Source organism: Ovis aries, chromosome 3 (assembly GCF_016772045.2).
Source record: "Ovis aries strain OAR_USU_Benz2616 breed Rambouillet chromosome 3, ARS-UI_Ramb_v3.0, whole genome shotgun sequence".
NCBI classification, from domain to species: domain Eukaryota; kingdom Metazoa; phylum Chordata; class Mammalia; order Artiodactyla; family Bovidae; genus Ovis; species Ovis aries.
The window spans coordinates 208,468,758-208,480,925 of record NC_056056.1 but is presented as its reverse complement, the minus strand read 5'-3'; the positions used below and the strand labels follow the sequence as shown (position 1 = coordinate 208,480,925).

At 41.3% G+C, this 12,168-nt stretch overlaps 1 protein-coding gene and 1 long non-coding RNA gene across 2 annotated transcripts in view; one reads left to right on the top strand and one right to left on the bottom strand.

Moving 5' to 3' along the window:
* LOC132659493 (uncharacterized) overlaps positions 1-12,168 on the bottom strand; it is a 67,760-nt gene that overhangs the window by 27,685 nt on the left and 27,907 nt on the right. The window lies entirely within an intron of this gene.
* The window catches only part of LOC132657161 (antigen WC1.1-like), a 52,865-nt gene that overhangs the window by 17,564 nt on the left and 23,133 nt on the right, over positions 1-12,168 (top strand). Inside the window, exons 3-7 of the mRNA XM_060413466.1 lie at positions 1,277-1,585; positions 1,679-1,996; positions 7,207-7,299; positions 7,376-7,690; positions 8,801-9,115. Coding sequence (XP_060269449.1) covers positions 1,277-1,585; positions 1,679-1,996; positions 7,207-7,299; positions 7,376-7,690; positions 8,801-9,115 — 1,350 coding nt within the window. The remainder of the gene's footprint in view (positions 1-1,276; positions 1,586-1,678; positions 1,997-7,206; positions 7,300-7,375; positions 7,691-8,800; positions 9,116-12,168) is intronic.

Below are 12,168 nucleotides of genomic sequence, written 5' to 3'. Positions count from 1 at the left end.
AAAGTCCTCTATAGATATAATGCAATTCCTATCGAAATATCATTCTTTATAGAAATAGGAAAACAATCTTAAAATATGAGTGTGTGGTTTAATTTTTATACATTCATGAATTCCTGTTTTCTGATCATTACTGAATTTTAGTTCCATTCCATTATGGTCATGTAAGATACTTGGAATAATTTTAATATTTTTGAATTAGTTAAGGCTTATTTGTAACCTAGCCTGGAGACTATTCCATGTGTGCTTGAGAAGAATGCATATTTTTCTGTGGTTAGAATTAGTACAATGATAGTAGTAAAATCAATTATTATCAGCCCTTAGCATTTTCTGTGAGTCCTGTTTGAGAAAAAAAAAAAAAAAAACCTTTAATAGGAGACGATGTGGAAACTCAGCTATCTGTTAAACTCCCACTGAGAGCACACTTTCCCCCAGATTCTTTGACAAATCCTAGGATTTCAAGAGAGATGGCTGGGACTCTCTCTCTATGACTCTCTGAGTTTTCGTAACTCATTTTCCTTCCCACTGAGATCACTGAAGGAATTCATGAAAGTTTTTAGCATGAAAAAGTATCAGAAAGACAAGATGTGATGACATAAATGTGAATTAATGATAGTGTCTATATTTCTTCTCTGGAGCTGTCACCCATCTACAGGTTGGCATCCCCTCATGGATCCAGCCTCAGGACTTTCCTTAACCTAAGTCACTTGAGGACTAGCTTCTGGGAGAGAAAACTGGTCAGAATATTAGCCCCACAAGTCCCATGAAAGCTTTCTAAGCTTGTCTGGATGCTAGGTCTCTAATCTCATAGCCCACGTCCCTCTGGGTGGCCTCTGGTCTGCATATCTCTATGTTCAAGTTTAAATGCCTAAATATTATACAGTGTCCTTGGATCTATATGTAGGTCCTAGGCTGCTAAGTGAGAAATTCACTTCTCCAACCAATGCTAAAACACATGTTTCCAGTATGCAGCCATTCCAATGATCTGGATTGGGCTCTGTAGTTTCCAGGCTCCTAGACCAAGGAATTGACATTTCTAACCAGTCTCAAAGTGTATGTTCTTGGGATTCAACCACTCCAAACTGACCTTGTAATCCTCCTGGATTTCTCTTTAGAAACCTGCTCATGAAAATTCAATTATGACACTAACTGTCAAAGACTCTCTTCATGCTCCACTTCTAAAAAGAAAAACTTTTACCCCACTGCCTGTGACGTGCAGTTTCCAGTTGCCAAGTCAGTACCATGAACACTGACTGGTTTTGTTGTTGTTTCCTCTTAGGATTTGTGCGTCTGGCTGGAGGGGATGGACCCTGCTCAGGGCGAGTAGAAGTGTATTCTGGAGAAGCCTGGATCCCAGTGTCTGATGGGAACTTCACACTCCCCACTGCCCAGGTCATCTGTGCAGAGCTGGGGTGCGGCAAGGCTGTGTCTGTCGAGGTACATGAGCTCTTCAGAGCGTCCAGTGCCCGGGTCTGGGCTGAAGAGTTCAGTTGTGAGGGGGAGGAGCCTGAGCTCTGGGTCTGCCCCAGAGTATCCTGTCCAGGGGGCACTTGTCACCACAGTGGAGCTGCTCAGGTTGTCTGTTCAGGTGAGATGCAGGTCAGGCCTTTCACCTCTGTGAACACCCTGTTGAGGTGAGAAAGTCATGTGATTTTGCTGAAACTCTGTCTTCTTCTACCAGCATACTCAGAAGTCCAGCTCATGACAAACGGCTCCTCTCAGTGTGAGGGGCAAGTGGAGATGAACATTTCTGGACGATGGAGAGGGCTCTGTGCCTCCCACTGGAGTCTGGCCAATGCCAATGTTGTCTGTCGTCAGCTTGGATGTGGAGTTGCCATCTCCACCCCCAGAGGACCACACTTGGCAGAAGGAAGTGGTCAGATTTTAACTGCCCGATTTCACTGCTCGGGGGAAGAGTCCTTCCTGTGGAGTTGTCCTGTGACTGCCCTGGGTGGTCCTGACTGTTCCCATGGCAACACAGCCTCTGTGATCTGTTCAGGTAAGAGAGGGAAGGGCTACTGGTACTCAGGATGCTCCCGGAGTGAAATGACTCCAAGAGTAGAGAGTGACGTTAAACGGGCTTCAAAGTCAGAGATTTTGTGGTGAAATATGGATCTTCTCATTGTTCATTCATTTTTCAGGTCATGGCAAGAAGTGGGAAGGGGAATAATATATTTTTTAAGCAACATTGTTGCTTACATGTAATCATAGAAAACAATGTAGGAGCAGTAAGTATAGACCTCATAATGAAACCCACCCCAGAGCAGCAAAGAGAATGTCCCAGCACCACAGTCACTGTCTTCCCCAGTATCTGTGTCTTCCCTCCTCGACAGGGAAAAAAGCGCTTACCTAACTTCTACTAACATAGAGAGTTTCATCAATGTTTGAACTTTATGTAAAATGATGCTGTATGTTTCATCTTTTGTATCTAATTTCATAGACTCAAAATTATGTTTGGGATTCACACATGATGTTGTATATTGTAGCACTTTATTTCTTTTATTAGAGTAGAATATGCTTTGAATGATCACATGGCCATGTACTGATCCATTCTACTGACAGTATTCAGTTCAGTTCAGTCGCTCAGTCGTGTCCAACTCTTTGCGACACCATGAATCGCAGCACGCCAGGCCTCCCTGTCCATCACCAACTCCCGGAGTTCACTCAGACTCATGTCCATCGAGTCCGTGATGCCATCCAGCCATCTCATCCTCTGTTGTCCCCTTCTCCTCCCACCCCCAATCCCTCCCAGCATCAGAGTCTTTTCCAATGAGTCAACTCTTTGCATGAGGTGGCCAAAGTACTGAAGCTTCAGCTTTAGCATCCTTCCTTCCAAAGAAATCCCAGGGCTGATCTCCTTCAGAATGGACTTGTTGGATCTCCTTGCAGTCCAAGGGACTCTCAAGAGTCTTCTCCAACACCACAGTTCAAAAGCATCAGTTCTTCGGCGCTCAGCCTTTTTCACAGTCCAACTCTCATATCCATACATGACCACAGGAAAAACCATACCCTTGACTAGACGGACCTTAGTTGGCAAAGTAATGTCTCTGCTTTTGAATATGCTGTCTAGGTTGGTCTGAATTTGGTAATAAGGAGTTAATGATCTGAGCCACTGTCAGCTCCTGGTCTTGTTTTTGTTAACTGTATAGAGCTTCTCCATCTTTGGCTGCAAAGAAAATATTCAATCTGATTTTGGTGTTGACCATCTGGTGATGTCCATGTGTAGAGTCCTCTTTTTTCTCCAGTTCTTGACTGTTACAAATATGATATGACAACTTACCATGACAATGTCTTTGGCAGCAAATATGTGTTACTTATTTTCCATGTTTAACCCTTGGTCTTTTATTTTCATTTGCTTAATCAAATGGTGTCTTTTGATGATCTCATTTCTTATGTAAATATAACTTACTGACATTTTTCTGTACATTTAATGCTTCTTATATTCTTTAAAGGAGAAGGAAATGGCAACCCACTCCAGTATTTTTGCCTGGAAGATCCCATGGATGGAGGAGCCTGGTAGGCTGCAGTCCATGGGATGGTTAAGAGTCGGAGACGACTGAGCAACTTCACTTTCACTTTTCTCTTTCATGCATTGGACTGGAAATGGCAACCCGCTCCAACATTCTTGCCTGGAGAATCCCATGGACAGTGCAGCCTTATGTGCTGCCGTCTACTCGAAGATTGTAAAAACATTCTCTAAGAGTATCTTATGGAAATTTTTATCATTTTTCTCTTGCATATAACTGTGCATTCCTTCTGGGATTGATATCTGTGTAAGATAAGGGTCAGGTTTCACATGGATATCCAATTGACTCAGAATCTTTTTCTGAAAAGACTCTTCCCCACTGCAGTGCTGCCTTTGTCATAAGCAGAAGGGCAAGTATGTCTGCCTTATTTGAGACTCTCTATTCTGTTCCACGTTATCATTTGTCTATCCTTGCACAAATACTGCATTTTTCTTAACTATCATAACTTCGTAGTTGTTGTTGTTGGATCGCTATGTCATGTCTGACTCTTTGTGACCCCATGGACTACAGCACACCAGGCTTCCCTGCCCTTCACTATCTCCCTGAATTTCAGACTTTGTAGTTAGTCTGAATAATTTAGTTTACAGAATTACTTTATATTAACTCCTCTAATATCATTGCTTTTGTTACCAACTGTGCTGCTCATTCTTGGTTGCTTGTATTTCGCATGAATGTAGAACTCAGCTTGTCATTTTCACCAAAAGAAAAGCTTTAAGTGTATTGTTGAGATTAGATTTAAAAATTTGAGAGTAGACATAGAGATTTGAGGATGATTGACATTGACAATGTTGAGTTTTCCAAATCATCAATATAATACATCCCTTCATTCGGTTAGATCCTGAATTTCAGAGATTTTGCCCATCTTCTACTAGGACTTCTCCTAGGTATTTTATTTTTGATGTTATGAGTATTTTTGTGAAAGTGGTCTGGCAATGAATTTTGTTTGACTTGTTTTCACCTTTTAATTCTTTCAGTTTTGATGTATGTTGAGACATAAAAATGTTGGGAAAACAATATAAAAATTCATTTATGACCTTTACCTGGGTTTTTAATTGTTAGTATCAATATTTTGCTTTAAAATCTGTGTGTGTGTGTGTCCTTCATTCTCTGTTCCCCTTCTGCCCCATTTCTTCCTGAATATGTAAATTCTTTCTGAATTCAGTTGAGGACATGATGTTCCTTTATCCTTAGACTAGTTCTGGGAATTTCTTTACAGAACCAGAGTTCAGTCAAGTCTTTAATGACTTCAGCTCCAGGTGACATCTTATTGCAGCACTGAAAGACCCCACTGAAAGACGGCCAAACTGAGTTTTTTCCTGATTAATGACCCCAAGTCATAAGCAAAATTAAGTACATATTTTTTTCTTCAGATACTAAGTTTTACTTTTTCATAGTTATCAAATTGCCAGCATCTGTTGGATCACAGAAAAAGCAAAAAAGCGTTCCAGAAAAACCTCTACTTCTGCTTCATTGACTCTGCCAAAGGCTTTGACTTTGTGGATCACAACAATCTGTGGAAAATTCTTAAAGAAATGGAACTACTAGACCACCTACCTGCTTCCTGATAAATCTGTGTGCAGGTCAAGAAGCAACAATTAGAATTGGACACGGAACAACAGACTGTTTCCAAATTGGGAAAGGAGTACATCAAGACTGTATATAGTCACCCTGCTTATTTAACATATATGCTGAGTACATCATGTGAAATGCTGGGCTGGATGAAGCACAAGTTGGAATCAAGATTGTCAGGAGAAATATCAATAATCTCAGATATGCTGATGACACCACCCTTATGGCAGAAAGCAAACAGGAACTGAAGAGCCTCTTGATGAAAGTGAAAGAGTAGAGTGAAAATGCTGGCTTAAAAGTCAACATTCAAAAAACAAAGATCATGGTATCTGGTCCCATCATTTCATGGCAAATAGATGAGGAAACAATGGGTTCCTCAGACTATTTTCTTGGGTTCCAAAATCACTGCAGATGGTGACTGCAGCCATGAAATTAAATGATGCTTGCTCCTTGGAAGAAAACCTATGACTAACCCAGACAGCATATTAAAAAGCAGTGATATCACTTTGATGACAAAGGTCCATCTGTCAAAGCTGTGATTTTTCCAGTAGTTATGTATGGATGTAAGAGTTGGACCATAAAGAAAGTTGAGCACCGAAGAACTGATGCTTCTGAACTGTGGTGTTGGAGGAGACTCTTGAGAGCCCCCTGGACTGCAAGGAGATCAAACCAGTGGATCCTAATGGGAATTAGTCCTGAATATTCATTGGAAGAACTGATGCTGAAGCTAAATCTTCACTACTTTGGCCACCTGGTGAGAAGAGCTGACTCATTGGAAAAGACCCTGATGGTGGGAAGGCTTGAGGGCAGGAGGAAAAGAGGATGACAGAGGATGAGATGGTTGGATGGCATCACCGACTTGATGGACATGAGTTTGAGCAAGCTCCAGAAGTTGGTAAAGAACAGGGAAGCCTGGCAAGCTGCAGTTAATTGGGTCACAAAGAGTTGGGCATGACTGAGGGACTGAACTGAAGCGAACCAAGTTTTTTGGAAAAACTGCCATACAACCATATAACCAGAACTCTTGCTGTGTGACCTGAATGAATTGAAGAATATCCTGTGATTTTGCATTTTGATGTTTCAACTTTATGCTGAGCTAATGTGCGGCTACACTTATTCTTTAGTTCTTAATTGCAGCTAACAAGTTTTTCAGCTCTAGAAGTATTTGGTTTTTGGTATCATTTCTCTGCAAAGATGCACATTTTGTCAATTAATTCCATAAGCACTTTAACCGTGGCTACATATATTCTGGTCAGGTAACTAGCAGCTGAACACCCTGGGAAATTCTTTCTAATGTCTCCTTTTTCCTTTCTGTTTTTCATGAGATCTATTTTATAAAAGTGTTTGTTCTAAAGATACACATTGAAGAAATTGTAGAGATCCTTCAGAAAGAATTTTGTTTTGCTTTTACTTAGGGATAGATTTTTTTTTTTAGGGCTTCCCTGGTGGCTCAGAGGTTAAAGCATCTGCCTCCAACGCGGGAGACCCGGGTTTGATCCCTGTGTCGGGAAGATCCCTTGGAGAGGAAATGGCAACCCACTCCAGTATTCTTGCCTGGAGAATCCCATGGACCGAGGAGCCTGGCGGGCTGCAGTCCACGGGGTCACAAAGAGTCGGAAATGACTGAGCAACTTTACTTACTTATGTAGGGATAGCTTTGGGCTTCCTTGGTGGCTCAGAGGGTAAAAAATCTGCCTGCAGTGCGGAAGACCTGAGTTTGATCCCTGGTTTGGGAAGATCCCCTGGAGAATGGCTTGGCAACCCACTCCACTATTTTTGCTTGAAAAATCCTATGGGCAGAAGATATTGGTGGGCTATAGTCCAAGGGGTTACAAAGAGTCAGACATGACTGAGCGACTAAGCACAGCACAGGGATACATTTAGGGATACAACTTACTTAACTCATTCTTACAGCAACACTTGGGTTAAAACAGAAACTGTGGTACTGTCAGAAGCAGAACTCTCCAGGGAGAAGGTGAACACTAAGAGTATGGTAACTTTACTGCTGGGTCACAGCTTTCATCTTAGGCTCCATCAGTAGGTCATTATTTTCCTTAAATCAGTTTCCTGTTCTTCAACCCTTCCAGACTTCTGATTATTGTTGTTTCTTCAGGAAACCAGACCCAGGTGCTGCCCCAGTGCAACGACTCTATGGCAGAACCAGCAGACTCTGGGGCCTCAGTGGAGAGCACCCCTTACTGTTCAGGTGAGGGTCCCACAGGACAGAAGACCCTTATCAACTTCGGGGTCACTGCCCTATTGTCGCATTTCTCTCTCCTCAGTAAACAGACAGCTCCGCCTGGTGGACGGGGGAGATCCCTGCGCCGGGAGAGTGGAGATCCTTGACCAGGGCTCCTGGGGCACCATCTGTGATGACGGCTGGGACCTGGAAGATGCCCGCGTGGTGTGCAGGCAGCTGGGCTGTGGAGAAGCCCTCAATGCCACGGGGTCTGCTCACTTCGGGACAGGATCAGGACCCATCTGGCTGGACGACCTGAACTGCACTGGAAACGAGTCCCACGTGTGGAGGTGCCCTTCCCGGGGCTGGGGGCAGCACGACTGCAGACACAAGCAGGACGCGGGGGTCATCTGCTCAGGTCCGCGCTGCACACTGTCCACAGGCTGGGGGAGGGGTGGGGCCCTGGAGGACGGGGGTCTGAGCCCTGAGGGAGAGATGCTGAAAGGACCAGAGAAGGAGGCTTCCTCCCATGGAGCCTGTCTTTTCAGCAGATGTGAAGACGAGGTGCTTTCACTTCCTTCTGCAGCAGCTGAGGTTCTGGCCCTTTCTTCTCAGCAGTGTTTCCTGGCAGGGCCATTTCTTACAGTTTTTCTTGAAAGCAGGGCTCTTTCTCCAGTTACATACAAAAAATTTAAACCCGCGGTACTAGTTTCTGTTTGCTTCCCTAACAATTTACCAACTAGTGGTTTACAACAGCATATATTTATTTCCTTACTCTTCTCTAGCTTAGATGTCCAGCAGGGGTCTCACTGGGCTGGGATCAAGGCCTCAGTAGGGCCGCATCACTTTTGCGACTCTAGGGGAGAATCTGTTTCTTGTCTTTTCAAACTTCTTGAAATCACCTACATTCCTTCCTTCACAGCACTCTTCATCCATTATCAGACCAGCAATGCTGCAGGCCTCCAACCATTATCCAGAGTCACATCTCTCTTTCTAGCCGGAGCTAAGAAAAGTATTCCACGTTTAAGGACAGTGGGTCTAAGGATGTGTTTAGACTGGGCTCACATTGTTAATACATCATCTCACCATCCCGAGGTCCTTACCTTAATCACATCTGTAAATCCCTCTTGTCAGATATGGTAACATATTCACAGGTTACAGAGATTGGGATGTGGACATTTTTGGATTAATTATTATCCCTATCTCCCTAATATCCACATCACATCCCTTTGACATACTCTTTAAAGATTTCATCAGGAAGCAGGACTCAGCTGCCCCTCCCTGAATAGCACCCATGTAGGTTGGTCTTCCTCTCAGTTCATATCCACTACACCATTGTGGTAGAAATAGAAAGACAGACACAAATGGACAAAGTCAGTTAAAAGGGAGGTGATGTCAGTCTTGTCATCTAGTGGGTATCTCTTGAACAAGGTCAGAGATGAATGTTCACCATTTCTAGAAGAAAGGAAAACCTAGAACATCCAGCAAAGTTTTCACTGTGTCCTGTCTCCTCCCCTTTCAACCTTAGAGTTCCTGGCCCTCAGGATGGTGAGTGAGGACCAGCAGTGTGCTGGGTGGCTGGAAGTTTTCTACAACGGGACTTGGGGCAGTGTCTGCCGCAGCCCCATGGAAGACATCACTGTGTCCATGATCTGCAGACAGCTTGGCTGTGGGGACAGTGGAACCCTCAACTCTTCTGTTGGTCTCAGGGAAGGTTCTAGACCCCGGTGGGTGGATGGAATCCGCTGTCGGAAAACAGACACCTCTCTCTGGCAGTGTCCTTCTGACCCTTGGAATTACACTTCATGCTCTCCCAAGGAGGAAGCCTATATCTCGTGTGAAGGTGACTTACTGTCTGTTTCTGTGTGTCTGTCCCAACCCTCTAGGATGCAGTGAGATTTGATATTTTAAAATCTAAGTGATGAGTTTAATTTGGGTTCACAAAATGATAAAAAGTGAAAATGTTAGTTGCTCAGTTGTGCTCTTTGTGACCACATGGACTGTAGCCTGCCAGGCTCCTCTGTCCATGGGATTCTCCAGGCAAGAATGCTGGAATGGGTTACCATTCACTTCTCCAGGGGGTCATCCTGACCCAGGTATGAAATCGGGTCTCCTACACTGCAGTCAGATTCTTTACTGTCTGAGCCACCAGAGAAGCTTAAATGAGGTAAGAATGAAACTAATTTAATCCACATATTCCAACCTTGTTTGTTAAAATTTTTAATTGAGATGTAATTCTCGTAACATTGTATTAGTTCTAAGTGTAAAACATAGTGTTTATGTATTTGTACATATTGGTAAGTCACCACACATACAGTAATATCCATCACCACATGCAGTTACATTTTTTTTCTCTTATGATCCCACAAGTAAGAATTTGCATGCTGCAACTAAAACACAGCACAACGAAATAAATACTTAATTTTAAAAGAGAGTATAGTTTTCTTCATAACATGATGATTTTTTATCCACATAAGGGCCTCCATAGGTCAACTGGTAAAGAATCCACCTGCTGTGCAGGAGGCCCTGGTTTGATTCCTGAGTCTGGAAAATATGCTGGAGAAGGATAAGCTACTCACTACAGTATTCTTGGGCTTCCCTTGTGACTCAGCTGGTAAAGAATCTGCCTGCAATGTGGGAGACCTGGGTTTGATCCCTGGGTTGGGAAGACTCCCTGGTGAAGGGAATGGGTACCCACTCCAGTATTCTCACTTGGAGAATTCCATGGACTCTATACTCCATGGGGTTGCAAAGAGCTACATGACTGAGTGACTCTCACAAACACTATATAAAAAATATTATCTTCTTTCCTATATATTGTCTTATATCTTTCATGACAATATTTTTTCTCTAGAATGTCTTAAAATTTCTTATTTATTCATAGGAACTCTTTATAAACAAACATCACTTACTGTTTTTCTTAAATATTTTTGTAAGATTTCCCCCATATTTTACATATATTTTTAAGGTTGTATATGTGTATTGGTGGGTTATGTGGTCTTGACGTCTGCCTTTATTGCAATGTTTCAAATGCCATTTTTTATCTCAAAATAACATTGAATTGTTTTATTTTCTGCAAACAATTTTATATTTCCACTAAAGAATATTCAAAACCTAATTTCAAATTATTTATTTGTCTGAATTTATTTTATTATGCGTGATGGTGTAACATCATCACCAGGTAAGAATCGCATTTTAGATATGTGATATCTTGGGTCCATCACAAAATAAAAGTACACGGTTTCATGAGTTCATGGATATGACATCAAAAGTACAGGCAACAAAGCAAAATAGACAAGTGGGAATATACCAAACTAAAAAGCTTCCAGAAACCAAATGAAAGATCAACAGAGTGAAAAAGCAAGCTAGCACAAATTATATAAGGTTTTAATTTCCAAAAATAGTAAGGAACTCCTATAACTTAAAAAAAAAAACAACAACAAACTTAAAACCTAATAATTCAATTAAAAAATTGGCCAAGGGCTTGAATAGACATTTCTCTAAGGAAGTCATACAAATGGCAATAGGTATATGAAAATATGCTTGACATTGTCAGTCATCAGGGAAATGTAAATTAAAACCACAAAGAGATATCATCTCACACATGTCAGAATGACTGTTTTTTTTTTTTTTTTCTTAAAGACACTTAGTGTTGGCAAGGCTGTGGAGAAATGGACACTTTATCTGTACTTATCCACATTAAATGTATAAAATGTACTAATAAAACTATGTAATCCAGGGGTTAAATCTCTGGGCTTTCACTGTCATGGGTCCAGGTTCAATCCCTGACCTGGGAACTGTGATCCCATGAGCAATAGCACAGCCAAAAAACAAAAAAAAAACAACAGCACAAAAAGTATGACAGAAATATCTGTATGATTTATACTGATGTCCCTTTTAATTCTTGGTATTGTTAGCTTCATTTTCTCTCTGCTCTGCATTAGTATTGCTCAGTGTTCATCAGTTTTAAAAGAGCCATGTTTAAAGGGTTTTCTTCCATATTTTCTATCTTATGCTTACCTTCTTTTCCATTAATTTTTGTTCCTTTTTAAATTAACCCCAACATTCTACATTCTTTAGACTTTCTCATCTAGTTTCTTAATTGGAAGCTTACTTTTTTCACTTTCAGTCTTTCCTCTTTAAATCTAGGGTGTAAACTTCCCTTAGGCACTACTTGAATTTCATTAGAAGAATTTATCATACCATTATTTTGTGTTTATTATCATTATTTCAGAATATTTTGTAAGGTTTAAATTTATTCCCAGACTCAGGTGGTGTTTGGAAGGATCTTGCTGAATTTCCCCAAATAGAGGTGGCTATAAATATTTCCTTATTAGTTTTTAATTTTATTCCACCTGGTCAGAGCAAATATTTTGTATGAATTCAAAGAGTGAAAGATTTTGTCCTATTATGTGGTCATTTTGGTAAAAGTTCCGAGTGCATGTACAGTAATGTGAACTCTTGCGGTGTTGGGTGCGTTGCTCTATGTGTTACTTAGTTAAATGTGCTGACTATGTTGTTGTACATCTACTGAATTCTTCTCTGTTTTTAGTATGTTTGGTCTGCATGTTACTGAAAAAGATCTGGTAATAATCCCCCATTTTGATTGTGATTTTGTCTATTTCTTCTTTTCACTCTGTCAAGTATGTTTCTAAGCTATGTCCTGTTATCTTGAATTTTGTTGTCTAAAATATCTTTATTAAGGGTGCATCTCATTAAATCATGAAAATTCCCTCTGTAATTCAGTGTATCTTGGCTTAAAGTTTACTTTCTGGGACATCGATATAGCTACTCCAGTTTTGTTACAGTTAGTACATTTTTTCCATCATTTTACTTTCAACCATTCTTTGCGTTCATAATATAAGGTGGGCATTTTGCAAGTAACATTTGTGTCAA